Raw genomic sequence first — 23,664 nt, forward strand, 5'->3', positions numbered from 1 at the left:
GAGGAAAGCCATCTGCATATGGGAAGGTGGCGGCTGTTGGAACTTCTGTTTTCAGACCTGGGACACTCTGTTCCTAGGAAATCCCCCTCAGCCAGCAGCAGGAGCTGTTACCGCGGGCAGAGGGCTGGCCGGGTTTCTGTCCAAGGGGCTCGCCAGTCCACATGGAGACCCAGCTGCCGACTCCCACGAAAGGGTGGAGGGTCACCTGTAAAGTTATTCCTACTTGGCTGTTGGCATAGTCGTGTACTTGAGAGTAGGCGTCTGCGCGGGTCGGAAGTGTGTAGTAACAGCACGGGGGCGGGGACCGCGGCCCTGGACTGGAGCAGGGGCTCCGGCTAGGAGAGGCCTGCCTGGGAGGGGAGCCCCCGGAACGCGGTGGGTGGAGACGCAGAAGATTCGGGGAGACCCCTGCTTCCCGGCGTTCTCCTTGGGTGAGGCTGCCGGGACCGCAGACGGAGGGAAAGGACAGGTGTGTTTCTAGCCGGGTCACCGGTGCTTGGCCCTCCGGGGTTCCTCGCTGGCCGTCTCCGCCTACTTACTGGGACTTTGATGGCCTTCACTTACTTCCCGTTCTGGTGTCCTAGGTCCAGACGTGGAGCCAGCAGTCCCGCTCCCCGGGTGCGCACGGCGAGCATCCTGGGCGGGAGAAGGCAGCCTCTCTTCCGAACACGCCGGAAAAGCCGGTGTTCCGTCGTACCTGACCTCCCCCCTCCCCTTGCGCGGCTTCCTCTCCCGTTTCCGGACCTTCCTGCCCCAGCGCCCACTCGTGTTCGCGGAGCCGTCTGCGCATCCGCGTGGGATCCCGGGTACTGCCGTCCGCATGCGGCGCGGACGGGCCCCGCGCCCCGCCCGCCGCCCTCCGTCCGCGCCCGCGGGAGGGGTCCCTTCCCGGACCGGCCCCTCCGTGCCCGGACCTCTGGTCCCGGATGGTTTGTCGTTGTCTGGGTACCATCCCTGCAGTTCCCTTGGTTGACACCTTCCTCCCCAAACACAAATGCACAGACCTCGGTGAGGGGTCCGCGGGCGGCTGGCGGCGGGCGGGCTTTCAGCCCGGTGTCCGCGGGGTCAGTGCGCGTGGCCGCAGCCGCTGCCCCTCGGCTTCTGTGACAGCCTTTCTCCTGCTCCCTCCTGCCCTTTCCTGCCCCTTCCTGCAGCCTTGGAGTTTTCAGTGTATCAACAACTGAATGAAATAGCTTTCCCCCAGGTCATTTCTTTGCCGTCTAATGATCACCGGTACTGGTTTAACCTGTCTCCTTGGATTTACTCTCCCAGCCCCCTTGCCGACCCAGCGTGGTCCCACGTGTGAGCCCCCTCCCCTCTGAGCCGGAATGTGGCGGACCTGCAGCGCTTCAGCGTGCAGACACCGCCACCCCGTGGGCATCCACGGTATTGCTCCGGACAGTCGCCGAGCCCGGCTTCATTTTCCCAGTTCCTGCTAAGTTGAAGCTCACGTCTTTGACTTTCAGACACTTTAATACTGTCTCCGAGTTGGTGTATAATCAACTGTTAGTTCATTTATTGATGAAATATCTGAGTGCCAGTCGAGCGTTATATGGTGTGTGTATGAGAGATTCTGATGAGTTAGAAGAGTTTGAAAGCTAATGGGGGAAAACTTCTGAAGTGATTACAACACCCTGGCAGCTGCGTCATGGGACCAAGTACAGAGTGCCCTGGGGACCCAGGAGGAGGATGACTCACTTTATTGAGAAGATGTTAAATCGTTTCTCAGAGGAAGTAGTAGTTGACCTGGGCTTCAAAGGGTGAGTAATGCGTTTACTAGGCAAAGGCACTCCGTGAGACTGGGTCAGCGGGTTTGTTCAAAGGTCCTGAGGCACAGGGGAGGGGAGAGCACAGTATGGCTGGACAGCATGACAGTTGTCACCTCGGCTGTGTTGGGTCGGGAGCATAAAGTGAGGTCGTAGGTTGGTTCCTGCAGGGAGGAAAAGGGAGGAGGAGAGCCTTTGTTTTTTATGCGCTTGTTTTGCAAGGGCCTTGATGGATATTGTTTCATTAGATCAAAGTTGTGAAGGAGGCCTGATATCCCCATGTGCAGCTGTGGAGCTGGACCCCAAAGCTCCCTTCGCCGGGATGATGGTGGCTGGGGCAGGATGTGTGTCCCCAAGCCCGTGCTCTCTGCCTGGCTCCATCCTACTTCTCCTGGGGGCTGCACCGAGGGGCTGGGCTTCCTCCTCCCAGGGAACCTGGGTCACAAGAGGAAGCAGGTCCTGGTCTCATTTACCTGAGTAAACGCTGACTGACATCCTGCCCTGTGTCCACGATGCCTGAAGGAGCTCCAGTGGGGGAAGGTGGGGAACAGAGAGCTTGGGAGTGGGACTGAGGTAGGGAAGGACAACATAGGACAAGTGGGTGGGGAATGCATCCTGGAATGAATGAGATCCCGCAGAGGAAGGCTGACTTAGGAGGTGAAGAGGACCAGGCGGCGGGTCACAGACAGGAGCCCCCCACAGCAGCGGGGCTTGTGCTGAGGGCAGCAGGAGGTAAGGTGGGAAAGAGTGGGGCGGGGGGTGTGCCCCCACCCCCATCCCATTCCAGACCTGCCATCCCAGTGGGCCTGGAGGAGGGGCCGGTCCAGCACGACTGCTCCGGGTCCTTCTCTCAGGTCTCACTGAAGGCGAGCTGATCGTTTTTGCTGGCCTGTCTCGTTTTGTTTTGTTTTGCTTGGCTGTCTTCCCTTTCCTCAGTGCTTGTCGCAGGCAGGGCTCCGTGGCTTCCCGGTGGCGGGGTGCAGCGTGGGGGCTGGGACCCGGCCTGCCCTTGTGGCTCTCTCTCTCCAACTCCATCTGGAAGTTGCAGGGCTTCTCTGAGCGTCTGGCCGGGTGATGGAGGGACCTGCAGAGGTCTTCCTTCCTGCACGCGCCTCTGTCGTCTTCAGGGTTTTCCCTCTGCCTGTTACTGGTGCTGGAAGACTCGGTTACCAGGACATGCTCAGTCATGGTCATCCCAAGATTCCTAGCTTTAGGCATCTCAGCAGCCCTTGACGGGACTCCTTAGCGCATAGTTGAATGACATAAAACAACTATTTGAGAAAAATTAAAGTAATATTGGTGAATAAGACCCACAAAACTCGTGACATGGGCAGTGACAGGGCTGTCACTTTTCCCTGCCTTTTGTTCTCATTTGGGCTTGATCCCGAGATAGTTTTTCTCAAGGTTGTTCAGCCTGACAAGTGCAGGGATAAGAACGACCGGGGATATTTGTTTAAAGGCGCTGTGACGGCTCTCCCAGCAGTGGTCAGACACTGGGGCCGGGTGGGATGGGTAGAGCCTGGGACAGGCACTTGAAGGGAGCGTCCTGGCTCATGTGCATGTATGTGGAAGCCGGACAACCACCAGACAGGCTTAGATCTCAGTGTCAATCCTAGGTGTGTGAAGGTCATGACAGCCAGTCTCCAGCCGCTCCCTGGCCGCCCTGCCCAGCGCCGCCCGCCTGGGCCCCTGCACTCACCCCCTTGCCCCGGGCCAGGGGCCCCACTCCAGGGGCCCCACTCCTCTGCTCAGACAGGCTCTTCTTTCAGCGAGACTCGTCCTGACCACGCATTTAAAATTGTATCGCCCACCCCTGTTTTCCTTGCCCTCCACTAATTTACGCCCCAGAGCATGGACTTGTAATTTACTGATGTATTTTTTTTTATTGTCTGTTGTGTGTATTGTCCCCCCAGGATATAAGCTCCATGAGGTCAGGGATCTTTGTTGTTGTTGTTTTGTGAGGTGTCCTAAGGTCACCTGGAACAGCCCTCACTGTGAGGTGTTAAACGTTTGTTAGACAAATAGGCAGACTCCCCCAGGAGGGCTGCAGGAGGCCAGGAGCCTCTGGGGTGCACCGCCTGGGGAGGACCCCTGACTGTGTTTATCAGGGTCACGAGGGTGTGGCCTTTCACCCCCCAGCTGGACTTCTGGTTACTCATCACAGTTACTGCTGGAGGTACAAGATCACTCATTACAGTCTGAATTTTCTTTTAACTGCATACATTAAACCCACTGAAATGGCAGCAGGAGGGGGCTGCTTCAGTCCAGCAAGGCATGTCTGGACTGAACAAGAAAGCCATCTTCTGATGAGAAGGCCTCTAAGAGCACAAAGGGAAGAACACTGTACAGCATGCTGTCTGTGCTGTAAAATGGAAAAAAAGGTGGAGGAGGGCATAAGAATGGGCCAATTTTTGTGTACGTGTGTGTAAGGAAATTCTGAAAGAATTCCAGCACATCTGGTGCAGGGACGTGGGAGCTTGGTGGACAGGGAAAGAGGGGGAGCTGAGTCTCACTGCTGACCTCTTTATATTTTTTGTTTTATGAAGCAAGGGAAAGTCTTTTCAGATTGAAAAGATTAGATGAAAAAATAAAACTTATAAAAAATAAAATAAAGTGCTATAGGTCTGAGGAACATTTAAAACATTTAAGTATGCTGATAAATACATTTAGCTTATTTGGGTATTAAAAAACGGACTCCAATAGCTAAATAATGATATTTTATGTGCCTGTGTTATGCCATTCATTGTTTTTCAGGATTCTAGGATTAGCATGGGTACTATACTTGGTGCTATGTATGTTTTTAATTTTTATTTTTTTCGTTAGAGATAACCGGCTAATTTTATTGTCTTTTCTTTCAGCCCTGATGATATTGGGACCTGCTGGTATATCCTACTCTCTGGTTCCGTGTTCATTAAGGAGTCCATGTTTCTTCCACGCAGCAGGTACTGTACACATGTTTCTGTGGTCCCTCTTCCACGAAGCTGGCCGTCCTTCTGTGGAATTCCTCTCTCTGCCTCTCTCCTCTTCTGACAGAGCGGGGCCGCACCTCGGCTGCTGGCATAGAGATCTTTAAGAAAGGACTGTTGAATGTTGTAGCCCCAGTTCCAGCCTCTTAAGGGGGAGGACAGAGGAAAGGTGGGGGGACTGAGTCTCTCCGTTTACTTCTTTGTATTTTGCACATGTGACATGACCACACCAGGTCAGGGAGCGCCCGTGCGTTGGTCAGGAATAGACCTGCGTCTGTGACGGGCTTCACTCTAGTCTGCAGAGAGGCAGGGAGCGGTCCCTGGGGCCAGGGGACTTGGAGCCGGGAGCGGGGAGCGGGGCGGGCGGCCGCCTGTCTGTCTGCTGCCAGTCCGTGTGCAGGGCCCCCTCCAGCCATCGGGGCTGCCCTCCCCGGGACTCGGATCCCCTGTGCTGACTGCTACGGAGGGCCCTCGTCCCCAGCGTTGGCACGCTTGACCCTGATGCCTGGGTCTTTTCTCCAGACCCTGCAGACTGGGTCTGGTGGGCGGGGCGGGGCGCCGTGCACTGGCCTGGCTGCCTCTGCAGGGGTCCTGGTGCTCCAGAGACCCCCAGTTTCAGTTGTTCTCCCCCAAATGTGCGCTTTTCACAGTTAAGTATGTTTATTTTGATTAAAGGCTTTTTAAAATCTTAACTGATTTCATATCTTTATTTAAAATTACTAGATAAGTATTTTTTTTAAATTGACTACATTAATTAAAGTGTGGTGGCCTGCGCCCCTCCTGCCCCACCTCCTGTAACCTCACTCTCATCAGAATGTGAAAGTATAGCCCTGATGATCCTCCTGAACGGGCCAGGGACGTGGTAGGACAGTGCTCTGAAGATGTGCACGCGTTTCTGTAGGAAGAGCGAGTGAGCCGGGAGAGGTGGTTTCTGTTGTTCTAGGGGACGCCCAGGGGGCCGGGCTGGGCCTGGGCAGCAGTGAGGAAGGCCGGGGTGCAGCGCGGGGCCAGGCCTCCTTGTCCTCGGCGCCCCCCAGGTCAGGTCGGCCGGCCCCCGATGGAGAGGCGCCCTGCTGCCGGTTTGGTGGTGGCGGTTCTTTTTTTATTTTTTATTGAAATGTAGTTGGTTTACAATGTTGTGTTAGTTTCTGGTGTACCATGTAGTGATTCAGTTAAACATGTATATATTCATTTTCATATCCTTTCTCATTCTAGATAATTACAAGATACTGAATCTAGTTCCCTGTGCTGTGCAGTGGAAACTTGCTGTTTATTTGCTTTATATACAGTGGTTTGCGTCTGTTAATCCCAAACTCCCAGTTTGTCCCTCCCCTCTTTTCCCCTTTGGTAACCATAGGTGTGTTTTCTGTCTGTGAGTCTGTCTCTGTTTAGTAAATTGACCACTTAAAAGAATTAGAGAAAGAAGGACAAACAAAACCTTAAGTTAGCAAAAGGAAAAAGTAACAAAGATCAGGGAGGAAACGCAATAGAGATGAGAGGCGAGAGACAAAAGTGAACGTCAAGCAGGTCTGTTGTCCTTAAGCAGCAGCAGGTGCGGGATGTCCTGGTGCTGGCGTCGTCACAGAGGGAGGTGACAGTCGTCCTGGAATGCGGTGATGCGAGAGCAGCTCGGGCTTTGACAGGGAGTGCTGTCTGCTCGCAGGCATCGTCCAAGAAGCTTTGTGTCTGTCCAGTCGTGTAATTTCATGACTGCCCTTCGGGGTGGGTGCGAGGGTGACCTGCTTTCATAGCTGAGGAGCCCAGAGGTGCAGCTGCTGGGGATGCCCCCAGATTCTGCCCAGGAGGCCTGCGCCCCCCATGGGTGGGCCCTGTAGCTCGAGGGCTTGTGTCCTTGAGGAGCATAGAGGGAACGCTGCCCACTGTCCTGTTCTTCCCACACAGGACCTACCCTCTGTTCTCTTCCTGGAGGCTCTGCCTCTGTTTCTGAACTTGGGAGTGGGTGTAGGCAAATAATATTCAAGCATCAGCATGTTTTAAAAATTACGTATAATTTTAATGTAAAAAGCAATGATAATTGCTATATAAATGATCAGCAAGGGGGAGGGTACAGCTCAGTGGTAGAGTGCGTGTTTAGCACACAAGAGGTCCTGGATTCAATCCCCAGTACCTCCTCTAAAAATAAACAAACAAACAAACAAACAAACAAACAAACAAAACTAGTTACCTCCCCCCGAAACAAAATAAAAAATAAATAAATAAGATATTTTTAAAAATCATCAGCAGTACAGAGAAGGAAACATACCACCTGAAGTCTCTCGTCCAAGATCATCATTCTTGAATACTCTGGGCTTTTTCCAGTCTAGTCCTATGTGTATGTGTTCTGCATACTTAAGAGCGTGCTTTATAAATGGTTTAATATCTTGCCCTTTCAATTAAAGAATATGTATACATACACTTGCCTTGTAACGTCAAAACCTCTTTGTAAAGGCTTCGTCTTTATGCATTTTGATGTCTGTTTAATGTTCAGTTGTTTGAACTTCCCACAATTCAGTTAATAATTGTAAAGGGTAAATTTTCGATACTTTTTCTTACAAATAACACTATAGTGAATGTGATTTAAAATTTATGCATCTTGGAGAGAACCGAGGTTGGTGACTTCCTCACCATTGCTCTGCGAGGTCTGTTGTACCAATCTGTGGACAATTCCCAGAATCGCAGAGGAGCCCGGGGTGGCCTTTTCCTGACAACCAGCCACTGTCAGCTAGTCAAGTCACAGCTTGTCCTAACTTCCGGACAGGGGACCCAGTGTTCGGAAAGCTGCTGTTCCAGAAGAAAGGGGACTTGCAGTTCAGGCTTGTTTCATGAGCACATTGGATCCCATGTCTAATTATTTTCAAAGATGCCATAAGCGACTCTCTCTGGCTGGATGTCAGATGCTCGCGAGTCAGGACTCTTGTGGCATGAAGGCTGGAGTAGCGTTCCAGGCGGAATGATAAGCCGGTGCTAAATATAGGCGATTTCCTCATGCTGCACCTGGCGGCCTCGGCCGTGTCCACGCTGTTTGTTTCCTTTGGAGATGTGGCCTTAGGAATAGCACTGAGATTGTTCTTGTTGGAAGGAGCCTCTACGGGGCTGCGTTAAAGGTGGACATTAGTGATTCCAGGAAACACTGAGGTTTGGTTAAAGCACAATATGGATTAGGTGTTAGTAACAGTCTGTTTTTACAAAACAACTGGTTCACAGAGGACTCCACATTTACCACGTTTTTATCCTGTCAGGCTGGAGATTGGCTATCAGTGCGCGTAATAAGTAACCTGATTGTTCTCTTGAAAGTGTCAACTCATTTTGACAGGTGATTCAGCTCAAACAGTTAGTGTTTTTTGGTTTTTTTTTTTGAAGGGGGGTGTAATTTATTTTGTTTATTTTTAGAGGAGGTACTGGGGATTGAACCCAGGACCTTGTGCATGCTAAGTACACACTGGACCACTTGAGCTACACCCCACCCCCAACGGTTAGTTCTGGATCAAAGTACTTTGGACAACATTTTCATGTTTTTAACTGCTTCTCATGAAATTGCTCTGACACCTGACACCATTAAGCGAGAAGGGTGATGTACGTTGCAGAAAGCCTGTTGTTTGGCTTCCAAATTTCTTTAGCTTCACTGAATTCCTCAGTTGACATTTAGGTCAGCATTTTATATTTTTAAAATTAATTAACTAATTTCAACTTTTTTTTGAGTTTGGTTTTTTGGGGGGAGAGGTAATTAGATTTATTTATTTGTTTGTTTATTTTTAACAGAGGTACTGGGGACTGAACCCAGGACCTTCTGCATGCTAAGCATGTGCTCTACCACTGAGCTCTCCCCACCCCCACCCCTTTACTTTTCATTTTTATTTTTATTTTCTCTCAAAAATCACAAATAAAAGTGGGTTTTGGTTACACTTTACTTTGGTCATTCAAGCATGACTGTTGTTCCTTGCTAAGACTTTCAACCTTTATGGAACTTATGCATTTTTGTGACTGTCAGTGGCAGCCTGCTCACTTGGCCCTGCTCCAAGCCATTTCACTGATACGAATGTTGCTTTATGAGTTTTATCCTAAACCTGTTTGAAGTGTACCAAGTTTTGAAACTTGGATATTTGTACAAGTGACTGTGGTGTCACTTGTAATATTGTTACATATAATGCTGCCCTAAGACAAAGCCAAGCTCTTGTTTGGAGTGCCATTTATGTTCTTGAAACAAGGTGCAATTTATAGGTTTATTTGTTTTTCTTAAAGTCTAATTTAAAATAAATTCAGCGTCTTCGTGTGATCAGAAAGATGGTGAGCAGAGGTAACGCAGGAATCCAGCAAAAGTTAGTCTCATTCTCATTTCCGAAAGTGCCAGAGGGGACCTTCGCGGTAGGTGAATATAGAAACAGTATAAGCTGCATGTGTTTTCCCAAGCCTGTGAACGAAGCAGTTGTGGTCACTGAGTTGTTCAGGTTGTGCACTGCACAACTCTCTGACATGCTGTTTACACCCACAGCCGTGGTGGGTTGGTGTGTTAGGACAGTGACAGGCAGAGGTTGGTGAAGTAACTTGAGGAAGGAGTTCTTCCCACTAATTTTCTCAAAGGCATCATTTGCAGCAGCCCCGGGGCTGGACAGCAATAGATGAAAATTATCTTAGCTGAAGTTGCAGGTTTAGAAGTGTTTTTTAAAGAGTATTTGGTTTTCTGCAAATAATGGGCAGGAAAATACCAATAAAGTTTATTGCCCTAATATTCTCTGAATCAGTGTATTTAAGAAAGTGTAGTAGAAATTGTTATGTACTTTAAATTTTCTCACTTCTAACATTGCCCCACTGTGTGTGCTGAGTCCTGTTTACAGTCAAATCGCAGTATCATAACTTGGATGAATGTGATTTTCTGGCTGCTGACTTCTTGGAAAGGCTGATAATTCTGATTTAGATACTAAAGCTAGGTTTGCACTGTGTTTCTAAACTTTCACCTCATTGTTTGGATTGTTTATTAGAGAAGGAGATCGTTTATCTAGGTTGTATATTAACTCACAGAACTGGAATCCTTTTCAACTAATGTAGTGATCATTTTTGCATCTATTTGCAAAAAAAAGTCAGTACAGTAGATATTTAAAACACAAAGCATTATTATTATACAGACTCTCTTTTGAATTTATGTTGGTCACAATCCTGGGGGGGTGAAAACATTCTTATTAAAACACTGAATTTGATTTTGTCAGTGGAGTCAGTTTTATCATGGGGGCCTCCAGAGAAGTGAAATGATCATGGGCACCGTATTTAGTCATAAACAAGCAGTATTTTTATTGCTCTGACAGTTAAAACCTGTCTGTATTTTTCATATCCAGAGCAAGTGGTCAATAGTCCCTTCGCTGCATACCCGCGTGGTGCCAGGGCAGGGCCATAAGGTTGAAAGACAAGGCCAGGGTAGCTGTTAGCCTAGGAACCTGGAAGGTGCCAAGAGAAGGTTGGTAATTAACACTGGGAGCCAGACGGCCTGGCGACAAAGGCCTACACAGGCGGGTGAAGGCTTGCAGTGCACGGACGGGAGGGTCCAGCTGCCAGGTTTTGTCAGGCTGCAGACCTAGCAGTCAGAGTAACCTACCACTACGAATGTCGTAGGAAATTACATCTATAACTGGCAAAGCCCTGTCCGTGGGAAGGCTGAACCTTGAAATGCTGTCACAATTTTGGGCTGGTTCACGGGCCCTTTTCATATATATGGTAGTTCTGCCTCATTCTAAAGTAGGTTTGGTAGAGTTGCAGTTTTGAGGCGTTATTTCCATGGTATTTCCAACATCAGCTGAAACTTGCGTTCACCCCTACCATTTGGTCTCTTGGTTCTGGAGTTCCCAGTGGAAGCGACAGTCACGCACGCTAAGGTCTGGCTGGTGAGGTGAAGTGGTTGTGTGTGCAGCATGAGGAAATGCCTCGGGGTTGTTACATGGTGGAGTGTAAATTGACTCAGCCAAGTCCACAACGAGTGCAAAATCCCATCAAAGACATTATTTTAGTGTATGTGGTAATCAGTCAGAGGGGGCTCCTAGATAAGTGAGTTTGGAGTTGGGTTTCTGACTTAGATTGTTGGACGTGGTTGGGAGGAAATGCATACATGGCGAGGAGCCCCTTCCTCAAGTGGAAGCCCGAGGACAGGATTGCTTATCTAGGGTAGGGGTGCTCTGTAGGGCATGCAGGGGCTGTGGAAGCATCACTGAGGATGTCCGGTTTACAGGTGTGCAGACCCGGCTGGAAAGGCCTGGACTACAGGTGGGTGGGTCTCAGGTGACATGGATGGGAGGCTGGGAGAAGCACGTGCATTGTTTATCTCTCCGGGGGCGGCCAGGCCACGGTCCAGAGCCCTTCCCTCCATCCATCCCAGGTCCACCACAGTCTCAGGAGGAACATTACGCCGTGGTACCCGCCGTAATCCCATTTTAAATTAGAGCTGGCAGCTCTGATGAGGATAAGTGGGAAACAAGACATTGAGCTAATCAGTTCTGAGAGGCTGGAATACTGTTCTCATTATGATTCACATGACAAACAACGAGCTACTTGAGTCTAAAAATCACAGGCCTCCTTTCTGCCTGCCAGTGCTGTGTGATAAGTTAATTGATTGCTGAGAACTTGCTGTTTTTTTTTCCCCCAGTAGTGGAAGTGGGTGAAACAGTGGAAGGATAATTCTGTGTCTGTGGGGTGGGGACCGGAGGCACAGTTACGTGTCCCGCATTCCACGTGGACACCATCTTCTTGAAAGGGTGCACATTTGCTGTGTCTTGTGATGCCTCATTGGAGATGGAGTGTGGCATTTTGAAAATAACTCACTGGCGGAAGGTACCTTTATTGGACATTAACTGGGGGTCAGAGTTCTGGAAGTGGTACATGGCCGGTGAGGTTTTCCTTCAGGTACTGGCGACATCCAACAGGAATGGCACGGATTAAACTGGGGAGGAAGGGATGGGAAAAATAGGAAAACAAAAGAAAAACTGCAAATCACCTTAAAACTGTCCTCATCGAGTTTTTAAAGTTTTTTTGGGGGGGGGACGGCAATTAGGTTTATTTATTTGTTTATTTATTCTTAGAAGAGGTACTAGAGATCAAACCCAGAACCTCATGCACACTAAGCATGCACTCTACCACTTGAGCTATAATCTCCCCACCTCCATCAAGTTTTTAAAATAACACATTGGTCTTACATCCCTTCTTACATGAGAAGATAGCAGTAACTTATAACAGGATTAAATGAAGTGATAACATGCACTTTTTTTTTTTAATTGAGGTACAGTCAGTTTACAATGTTGTGTCAGTTTCTGGTGTACAGCACAATGCTTCAGTCACATATGAATATACATATATTCATTTTCATATTCTTTTTCACCGTGAGCTACTACAAGATCTTGTATATATTTCCCTGTGCTATACAGTATAAACTTGTTTATCTATTTTATATATACCAGTTGGTATCTACAAATCTTGAACTCCCAGTCTGTCCCTTCCCACCCTCTTCCCCACTGGCTACCACAAGTCTGTATTCTATGTCTGCACATCTGTTTCTGTTTTATATATAAGTTCGTTTGTCTTTTTTTTTTTTAATTAGATTCCACATATGAGTAATATCATATGGTATTTTTCTTTCTCTTTCTGGCTTACTTCACTTAGAATGAAATTCTCCAGGTCCGTCCATGTTGCTGCAAATGGCATTATTTTATCATTTTTTATGGCTGAGTAGAATTTCATTGTATAAATACACCACATCTTCTTTATCCAGTCATCTCCCAGTGGGCATTTAGGTTGTTTCTATTTCTTGGCTATCGTAAATAGTGCTGCTATGAACATTGGGGTGCAGGTGTCTTTTTGAATTAGGGTTCCTTCTGGATATATGCCCAGGAGTGGGATTGCTGGATCATATGGTTAAGTCTGTTTTTAGTCTTTTGAGGAATCTCTGTACTGTTTTCCACAATGGCTGCATGAAACTGCATTCCCACAAACAATATAGGAAGGTTCCCTTTTCTCCACACCCTCTCCAGCATTTATCATTTGTGTACTTTTGAATGATGGCCATTCTGGCTGATGTGAGGTGATACCTCATTGTAGTTTTGATTTGCATCTCTGATAATTAGCGATATTGAGCATTTTTTTCATTTGCCTATTGGTTACTTGTATGTCTTCATTGGAGAATTGCTTATTTAGGTCTTCTGCCCTTTTTCAGATTGGGTTGTTTGGTTTTTTTCTTATTAAGTCATATGAGCTGTTTATATAGTCTGGAAATCAAGCCCTTGTCAGTTTCATCTTTTGTAAATATTTTCTCCCATTTCATAGGCTGTCGTTTTGTTTTGCTTATGGTTTCCTTTGCTGTGCAAAAGCTTGTAAGTTTAATTAGGCCCCATTTGTTTATTCTTGCTTTTATTTCTATTGCTTGGGCAGACTGCCCTAGGGGAGCACTGCTGATAGCATACGCTTTTCATCAGTTTCCTCTATGGCCAGCACTGTTGGAAGTTTCTAATATTTCTTTAAAAGAAAAAAGTGTTCCTCCCTCCCCCACCCTCCCTCTTCCCTTCCTTCCTCCCAAGAGAAGCCATCGCACTTTATTCAGTTGTTACTTGAAATGACCGACAGTTAGTGGATGGCAGCAGAATGAGTAAGGACTACTAGTTACAAGAACTACCTCTTAGACATTGTTTTATACACTCCATTATCACAGTATTTTGCAGAAGCAGGTGATTGGAGCCTGTGGTTGGACAGTTAATGAAATGGTTGGTTAGACAGGGAGTCATAGAAACGTACTTCTGTTTTAACTTAAAAATATCCAATTTGATCTGTACATATAAACACATGTATAACTGAATACATAATTGGATGAAAATGTACACCTGCATGCATAAAGGTGTGTGTGTATGTGTGTGTGTGACAGTGAGTCAGTCCTCTGGGACTTGACTGACTTCCCACAATCTTTGACCGTTATTTCCCCCACATCCAGCCCAGAAGCAGTTAAAAAACTGACACACCCGTATCGAGATCACCAAAGCATTCTGCTTCTCAGGATGAGCGATTATTAGGTTCAACAGATAGTTGTCAAGAGTAAACGATCAATGTATTGCTCTTTCAAAATATTAATCTGTTAACCCTAATCACTACAAGGGGTGGTGTGCTGGCAGCTTCATGTCTCAGGAAGGTCGTTCACCAACAAGGCTGATCAAAAGTGATGAGCAAATGATGGAACCAGCTTCGCAGGTCAAACATCAAGGCGGGAGGGCAGAGCTCAGTGGTAGAGGGTGTGCTCAGCAGGTGCGAGGTCCTGGGTTCCATCCCCAGTGCCTCCATTAAAAAAAAAAAAAAAGAATACATAAACCTACTCCCCCCTAAAACAACAACAACAACAACGGCAACAAAAAACAGAATCAGACATCACCCTCCGTTACTAGTGGTGTCTCTTTGAACCCCAGCCTGACGCTTGTAGCAGTACTGAACTGTCTGTCCTGATCTCGGTCCACCGCTCACCTGCAGCTCTCTGCCCGCGTATCCCTCTGTCTCCTCCGTCCTGCAGTGTTACTGGGTGTGTCCGTGTGCCTGCCTGGAACGTGGGGCTGCCACACCCAGAGACCCCCGCAGTGTGCCATCAAAGCCGAGGGGTAACAGTGTCTTGAGGAGGAGGAGGGGTCTGTTTGTCCGCTGCTTCAAGGAGCATCAGTAAGGTGAGACTAGAGACCTGCCCTTGGACGTAACAGTGTGGGAGTCACGGGTGACCTGGGGAGCCCCTCAGTGAAGTAGATCGTGCTCTGAAGATGGGCCCTGGGGAAAGAGGTTTTATCATTTCATCAGCAGGGAAACGGGGTCCTGGCTGGAGCTGTGAGGTCAGGGGGATTTGTTTCCTTAAAGCCCGAAGATGCGTGTTTGTGCGCTGATGGCAGTGACCCAGTGGGGAGAGCTCCATGCAGGGAGGAGGGAGGTTACTGCAGAAGTGGGTGAAACCCTTTTTACAGACTGTCTTACGGTCAGAGCCGTAGTCAGTGGGTGGGCTAGGGGGTTCAGTGGTGGGTGCTGAGGAGTCTGGACGAGAGAGAGAAATTGTGACAGGAGCGTTGAATGCCCGCTGATACCAGTGGTCACTGGCAGGCAGTCAGTGCCCCCGGCCCCGGCGAGGTTCGGGCTTGCGGGGCAGGCACGGTGGGCGTGGGCATGGGGCGCTGCTGGCTTTGTGCGTTGCCGCAGCAGCACTGTGGGGGCGGGGGGAGCAGGGGTTACGGTGTGCCCAGGCCATGGGGCTGCTGGTGCCCTGTCCAGGGTGCCCTTCCTGTCTCTAACAGCTTTAATGAATAGCTTGTCACCTGCTCTAGACGTTGCTTTGAGTCTCAGTTCTGACCTCTCTTTTCTCCCCTGACAGGTTTTTTTGGGCGGGGGGCAAATCACGCTCCAGAGTTAGAAATGACCGCATCTGTCAAGTCACCTGCCTCGTCACCGCCGGGGCCTTTGCTCAGATGTCACTTGCTCTGTGGGAGCAGCTCCTGAGGCCCCCAGGGCGTCTTCCGCAGTATCACCATATTGTCGTTTAAAAGCTCAGACTTTCCCTGGTTGCTCCCTTGCATGGTGAGCTTACGTGACACTCAGCTGCCAACAGAGAGACTCCACAGTCCTTGGTGAGGTGTGCGGGCAGCTCAGACCGGCTCACTCTGCCGGGACGTTCGCCCATTGGTGCCACGCCGCCCTCTTCACCCACGGGAGGGACCCACGTGTCTGCTAAACTCAAAGACCCTTTAAAGGCACGGGGTGCAGTCCTCAACTTCCCTTCCCCAGTGCCTAGCACATAGCAGGCACCTCATAGATATTTGTTGAACGTATTGGTTTAGGATTACATTTTAACTTGCCCTTAAAAAAAAAGAGCTTAACAATATTGGGCTCACACAATCCCTTGTAAAAATGACTCTGAGAAGCTGTGATTTACTGAATGTCAGGTGAGAGCAGAGGAGGAGGAGCGGGGAGAGCAGAGGCAGCGGTGTCCGGAAGAAGCTGTCCGGGGGCCCGAGGATGGCCCCGCTCCATCCGTGCAGGTGCAGCCGAGGGAGAGGGCAGGCGGTGTCTTCCTGGGTGTCGTTTGCTCACTGTATTAATTACAATTCATTTTGGTTGCATAAGACAGTTGCTTGCGCACAGCGGGAGCAGCGTTTTCTCCCACATGAGAGAATCTGGGAGGTCCACGTCCAGGACGGTCCAGGCTCCCATCCGTCTGCCCTGCTCAGCGCTTCTGTTCAGCCTCAGTTCAGGACATGGCTTCCCGGCCAAGCCCAGCCATCCTGTCTGCAGGTCTTGTATTCTGAGATGTACTGTGCCCCTAAAAGTAATGAGATAAAGCCTGCTAAGGAGAAAGGGGATGGATGCTGGAGTGGGGGCCAGCGGCTGTGTTACCCACACTCTTCTGGTCTCCCTCCTGCTCTCCTCCTCTGTTAGTGTCTCACCTTCCTGGACCCTCTTCACCTCCCTCTTCTGTCCTCTTCTCCTCCTGCCGGAGCTTGACTCACGTACAGGTGTTCCCCTGGTACACACCCAAATAAAGTAAACGTGTATCTTAAGATTTTAAAGAAATGCTAGGAAAGAGCTCCAAATAAGGCAAATAGAAATCAAAACAAAGGTGAGCTTGGTTTGACTGGAGCTGATGATGACTTGGTTTGACCTGGAGGGAGAGTTCTGGGCTTGATAGAAGTGTATCCTGTGTTCAGTTTGAAAGGAGGGAGGTAGGAGTCTAAGTTACAGGAAGACAGTGAACTCGGGTAAAAGGCACCGCGGAATATACTGAAACATTCCACCTTTGGTATTTTTAGCTGCTTCTGTACCGAACGTCTTCATCCTGGAGGGCGGACGTGGTTTCAGCATCCATTAGATCACACCTGCCCCTTTCCAGTCACCTTCCCGTGTGACTCCCTCTGCGCAGAGCAGAGCCCTCCCTGGGGAGGGAGCTCAGTGGCCGGATTGAGCTGGGAATTGGTTGCTATGACTACAGCACCGCAGGTGTGCTGTGCCTGCAAGTCAGGCTTCGTGGTCCTCGGAATAGGGGCGCTGGTGGTGTCCCAGCAAAGTAGCCTTAAAGGGAAGATCTCTGGTGTCTCTGTGTGTAGAGTGGACCTGGTACCACAGGGCGCCTGCCGCTTACAGTCTTCAGCCAGGGAGCCTGTCATCTGTGGTCCTTGCGTAAGTGCCTGTGGGAGCTCACCCCAGAGGTCCTTATTTGCAGTGATGTTTGAATTTCTCTGGCCAAAGGAAATATCATATTTCATAAAGATTTTAAAGTCTGACACGTCTGTGTGTGGCGAAATACAGTATTGTTTTTCTCTGTAAAATGCTGGAGGTGTTTTCTGCCAAGTGGGAAGGCACTCCTAGCCTGTGGTTGTGCACAATTATTTGGGGGAAGGCTTGGTTTGGAGGGTGTGGCAATTACTGTGTCACCTGTATGAGCTCACAGTGTCTTAAAATGTGTAGCAACGAAATTTGTTTTCGTTTCAAGAAATATACTGTTCAGTATTGGGAACGCTGACAAAATAAAAAAGAGTAAGGCTATTGCTAAGAGAGATTAATGTATGAAGCCAGTTATACTTGGTGAAATTGGAATGTCTTTATTAAAATAAAAATTTCAGTTAATTTCAGGGACGCATTTTTATTTTACTATGAACTGAATTATATATTTATAAATAAATATTACTATGAGTATAAAATTACATATATAATATATAGGCATATACCATATAAATAAACAACAAAATTGTATGTTTGAATGTTAAAGAAAATGACTTTATTCTGTATTACGTACCCCACTTTTTTTTTTTTTAGTATTGTTGAACAATTTACTAAAAGTCATTTAAACGTACTTCAAGAATTAAATAGTTGAAATAAAGTGAGACAATAGCTTAGGCATGTAGATCACTGCCTTTTTTATGTTAGTATTTAAATAAATTTAACCTGGGTTTGAAAGCTATCTGCTTAACATTTATTATTTATTGCTGTGAGTTCAAAAATACTAAAAATTACGTATTGCCTTAGGTGTTTCTTACTTTTAGCACACATGAATGGCTTCATGTATAGGAATTAGATATTTTTGTAATTAAATATAAAATATAATTTCTGGTATTGAATGTTTATCTGTTCCAGATCTAGATTTTCTTAGTTCTACCTTTATCTGTGATTTTTTTTGAGTCAGATATTTAAGGACAGTTTTTACCTTCTGTTTTATGATGGCTTACTTTACATTTTATGACTATAAACTGCTTAGTGTCTCAGTTTCATTAAGATAACTTTTGCTATTAAACATTTTCAGATAATGTTAAAAATTGGGGCAATGGTCAAAATCTGTCAAAACACTTTCCTAGGTTTTATTTTTATTATTATTTTTTGGCTCATTAGGGTGCATTTAGAAAACCACCATTAAGTATTTAAGTATACATGAAATATATTTAAATATATATATGTATGCCTAGTGGTGGTTTTCTGAATGCACCCTTGTGAACCAAAGGTGGTGGGTGAGGAGTAAATTAGGAGTTTGGGATTAGCAGACACACACTACTATATATAAAATAGATAAACAACAAGGTCCTCCTGTATAGCACAGTGAACTATACTCAGTATCCTATAGTAAACCATAATAGTAAAAAGTGTGAGAGATAGATACATATATATATATCTGAATCCCTTTGCTGTACACCAGAAACTAGCACAACATTGTAAATCAACTAAACTTCAATTTAAAAAAATGTATTCATACTTAATTCAGTTGTGCAAATAGGAAAACTTTTCTCTCATCAGGCTAAATCATCTGTATTCCAGGATGTATATATCTCTCTCAGAGTTTTCTGCTGCCATGGTAGTTTATATAGTCTAAAATAATTATTAATTGTTATTCAGAATCTTGAGACTGTTTCAGCTTACCACTTTGTCACCTGATCTTGGAGTTCAGCTTGTTATGTAACTTTGGAAACACAGAGTAAAGAGTTATCTGTGAATAGGGTCTTCCAGGTTTTATAATCACTATCCTATTTAAGTGAATTTTTAACGCAGTTGAGGTATAATTGATACAAAGTGAGTAACCTTTTGTATGTTAATCTTATAAATAGTTAACTATATACAGTTTGTATAAATATGGTTAATTTTGTGTATGGAAACATCATTGTGGCTAAAGCAGGGGTCCATTCCCCCCCCCCGCCCCGATTATCTGTATCAGAATATGGATAATTACAGTCCTTCAAACATAGTGGAGAAGAGCTTCCTGAAGACGACTCAAGCACAAGAGGGGTGTTTTAACTTTTCTAGGGATGTGCTTGTGGGACAATAAGTGGAAAAGACACTGAAGTAGGGTCCTTGTGTTTGACAGTAAAGATGGCTAGGAGATAACGTGGGGCAAGGCTAGGAGAGGTGGGTGACCAAGGTAGAGGTTTCCAACCTGGGCTTGTTACTGGGTACACTGGCTTAGGGTGGGTGCAGCCCTGAGGCCCAGGCCCGGGAGAGTCCAGTCACTGCAGTCTGGCTGGACCTCCCACTCTCATTTTCAGAGCTCGCAGGCAGGTGGTCAGTCAGGTTTGAATTGGTGAGAAAATCAGTGTATAACCACTGAAGTGTTAAGATCATTGAATGAGAGGGTCCTGGGGGTTCTGGAAAGCTGGGACCAGGGACCTTGGTGTGCCACGGCCTGGGGCCTGACTAGTGTTTTCATGGACATAGAAGTTGGTGGGGCACAGGTCAGTCATTTAGGACTGACTGATGTATTGTAATGAAATTACAGAGAATAGAAACAGTGAGATAAAGAATGCTTTGAACTTGCCTGTCTGGCGGTGGAATACCTTTGACAGCTGTAACCAAATCTAGGGGCTAGAGGTGAGTGGGTACCTGAGGTGAAGTGAGTACTTTTGGGGTTAGGGCATGGTGTAGTTCGTGCTTTGCCAGACAGGGGGAGCTACAGGAAGTATGGAGAGAGAGAGAGAGAATCTGGACACTGAGTCACCTGGAAGGCTTTGGGGGTGGGGGTAGGGTGGAGGGATAGGTAAATAGAGTGAATACAAAAAAGAGGTGCTTACAGGGTCAGAAGGCTGTACGGACTGACATTGACAACTTAAATGGTGTTTTACTGCCCATTCCGGTGTAGAATTCTCTTGTTTTATTTTAAGCAAGCCGTGCAGTATCTTGCCGATTCCTACATGAAGGGGATGCCGGATTGCATAAGTTTTCCTGTTGCATTTTGTAAGTGAGGTAGTATTACGGTTTTACAAAACATAACTTGCAGATAATGGTTTGGGTTGCTTCCAGTTTGGGGGCTTCTGTCAGCGTTCATGAACGTTTGTTTCTGTGGACATCTGTTTTCATGACTTCTTGAATAAATGCATGGGAGTGGAACTGCTGGGTTATGTGGTTAGTGTATGTTTAACTTCATAAGAAACTGTTGCACTGTTTTCCGCAGTGGCTGTGGCATTTTGTACTCCCACTAGCAGAAAATTTCAGGCATTCTGGTTGCTCCACATCTTCTCCAGTACTTAGTATTGTCCATCTTTCTAATGTTAGCCATTCTGGCAGATATGTGGTGGTGATCTCACGGTGCTTTTATTATGTGTTTCTCTGAAGACTAGTGTCGTTGAGAAGTTTTTCATGTGTTAATTGGTCGTTCATGTATCTTTGGTGAAGTGTTAGTTCACCCATTTAAAACAAAAAAAAATTTTAAATTGGATTTTGACCATTAGAAAAATTGAATTGACTGTTTTATTTGTGAGTTGTGTTCTGAGTACAATTCCTTCTTTGGATATATTTTGTGAAAATTTTTGTCCAATCTGTGGCTTGTCTTTTTCTTCCAAATTGTCTTTTCAAAGCAAAACTTTTCCACTTCAGTGAAGTCTGTTATGTCTGTTTTCTTTTATAATTTGTACTTTTGGTGTCCTATTTAAGAAGTTTTTTCTTAACTTGATGGTATAAAGGTTTCCTCATGTTTTTCTTCTAGAAATTTAATAGTTTTAGCTTTTCCATTTGGGCCTGAGATCCATTTTGATTTGATTTTTGTGTATGGTGTAAGGTAAGGGTTCAGGTTTGGCTTATGTTTTTCCATACAGGTACTTGGTGGTTCCAGAACCATTTATTGAGAAGAATATTTTTTACCCACTAAATTGCCTTGGCATATTTGTGAAAAGTCAATAGCCCACCGCACAAAAACTACTAGAGCTGATAAACAGATTCAGCAAGGCAGCAGGATACAAGATTAACACACAGAAATGTGTTGGATTTCTTCACATTAACAATGAAACAGCAGAAAAGGTGAATTTAAAAAATCCCTTTTAAAATCACACCAAAAAACAAAAAACAAAAACCTTAAGAATAAACCTGACCAAGGTGGTGAAAGACTTAAACACTGAGAACTGTAAACCACTGTTAAAGGTAATTAAAGATGATTTAAAGAAATGGAAGGATATCCCATGTTGGAAGAATTAATATTGTTAAAATGGCCATACTACCCAAAGCAATCTACAGATTTAATGTGATCTCTACCAAATTACCCAGGACATTTTTTACAGAATTAAGACAAATAATCCTAAAATTTTATGGAATCACAGAAGACCCAGAACTACTAAAGCAATATTGAAGAAAAAGGATGAAGCTGGAGGAATAACCCTCCCAGACTTCAGACAATACCACAGAGCTGCAGTAATCAACACAGCGTGGTATTGGTACAAAAACAGACTTACGGATCAATGGAGCAGAATAGAGCCCAGAAATAAACCTACAGACTTATGGTCAATTAATCTTCAACAAAAGAGGCAAGAATATGCAGTGGAGAAAAGACAATCTCTTCAGCAAGTGGTGTTGGGAAGACCGGACAGCTGCATGTAAATCAGTGAAGCTAGAACACTCCCTCACACCATACACAGAAATAAACTCAAAATGGCTTAGAGACTTAAACATAAGACAAGGCACAGTAAACCTCTTAGAAGAAAACATAGGCAAAACATTCTCTGACATTAACCTTAGCAATGTTCTCCTAGGGCAGTCTACCCAGGCAATAGAAATAAGAGCAAAAATAAACAAATGGGACCAAATTGAACTTAAAAGCATTTGCATAGCAAAGGAAACCATAAACAAACAAAAAGATAACCTACAGAATGGGAGAAAATATTTACAAATGATGCAACTAACAAGGGCTTAATTTCTACAATACACAAACAGCTCATACAACTTAATAACAACAACAACAACAACAAAAAACCCAATCCAAAAATGGGCAGAAGACCTAAACAAGCAATTCTCCACTGAAGACATATGGTGGCCAATAGGCACATGAAAAGATGCTTACTATTGCTAATTATCAGAGAAATGCAAATCAAAACTACAATGAGGTATCACCTCACACCAGTCAGAATGGCCATCATTCAAAAGTCCATGAACAATAAATACAATAGCTAAGACATGGAAGCAACCTAAATGTCCATTGTCAGATGACTGGTTAAAAAAGTCATGGTATATTTCTACAATGGAATACTACTCAGCCATAAAAGTGAATGAGATAATGCCATATGCAGCAACATGGATGGACCTGGAGATCGTCATTCTAAGAGAAGTAAGCCAGAAAGAGAAAGACAAGCACCATATGATATCATGTGGAAGCAAAAAAAAGGACACAAATGAACCTATCTACAAAACAGACACAGACTCACAGACAGAAAACACACTTATGGTTACCAAAGGGGAAAGGATAGGGGGGTGGATAAATTAGGAATTTGGGATTAGCAGATACTAACTACTATATATAAAGCAGAAAAACGAGGACCTACTGTACAGCACAGGGAGCAATATTCAATATCTTGTAATAACCTATAATGAAAAAGAATATAAAGAAGAATATATATATATATATGTATGTATAACTGAATCACTATGCTGTACACTGGAAACTAACACAACATTGTAAGTCAACTATACTTCCGTGAAAAAAAAAAAAGAATAGACTGTATTTTTTCAGATCTATTTCTGGACTCCATCCTTTGTTTTGTTGATCTACATATCAATTCTTACACCAATACCACATTGTCTTCATTTGTGTAGCGTTCCAGTAACTTTTGAAATCATGCAGTATAAATTTTGTTCTTTATCCAGATCATTTTAGCTCTTCTATGCCCTTGCCTTTCCATATAAATTTTCAAATCAGCTTATCAGTGTCAAATCTTGTTAGGTTTGATTGGGTTTGCAGTGAGTGTATAGATCAATTTGGGAAGGTTTACTGTCTTAACAATATGGAGCCTTGCAAACTGTGAATGTGGTATATTTCATAATTCGTTTAGGTCCATTATTATCAGCCTTTGTAGGCTTAAGTCCCCCTTTGTAGCTTTTAGTTTACAGGTCATGCACAGCCTTCACGAAATATATTCCTAAGTATAGTATTTTTTGATGATACATAGTGGGTTTTGAGCTACCTCAGTCTGTAAGGGCAGAGCTGAAACAGGTTTGACAGTATTGCCAGGGAAACTTGTTGGTAAACTTGGAAGGAACCAGTTATTTATAAAACAAGAGGAAACAAATATGGCTTGTGAGAAATGTCCACATTTCATTCAGATGAATTAAATAAAGTGACATGTTATTGCTTGATATCGTTGTAAGAGATTACATATCTATGTGCGTTTATACTTTTCCTTTCTTGGAAATACGCTCTTTTAAGTTCAAGAATTTTATGGATGCGGTATTATATAAGTAGCCTGAATTACTGTTTAGGTCCTGTCTTCCAAAAATGTGCATGCTATTTTGGCTTCTGTGGTGTATGCCGGATTTGGGGGAGGCTCGTGGTGGGGTTTCGGTGCCATTTGTATAAGCCTTTAAGGAATATCACATACTTGGTTGCCATTATTTGAGATGTTTCAGTATTTCTTGAGATCGGTTCAGGTTTTGCTGGTTAAAGGCCAATCCGACCCATTCATTTGAAACTATGTACAATTTTTCTCATTAACAAGTTA

The 23,664-nt window shown here is 45.5% G+C and overlaps 1 protein-coding gene across 7 annotated transcripts in view; it reads left to right on the top strand.

Moving 5' to 3' along the window:
* Nucleotides 1–23,664, top strand: part of RAPGEF2 (Rap guanine nucleotide exchange factor 2) — a 219,872-nt gene that overhangs the window by 76,566 nt on the left and 119,642 nt on the right. For all 7 annotated transcript variants that reach the window (XM_064486607.1, XM_064486656.1, XM_064486708.1 and 4 more), the window contains exon 4: nucleotides 4,625–4,708. In XM_064486607.1, the coding sequence (XP_064342677.1) occupies nucleotides 4,625–4,708 (84 nt within the window). The remainder of the gene's footprint in view (nucleotides 1–4,624; nucleotides 4,709–23,664) is intronic.

The sequence above is a fragment of the Camelus dromedarius genome, chromosome 1 (genome assembly GCF_036321535.1).
Source record: "Camelus dromedarius isolate mCamDro1 chromosome 1, mCamDro1.pat, whole genome shotgun sequence".
NCBI lineage: Eukaryota > Metazoa > Chordata > Mammalia > Artiodactyla > Camelidae > Camelus > Camelus dromedarius.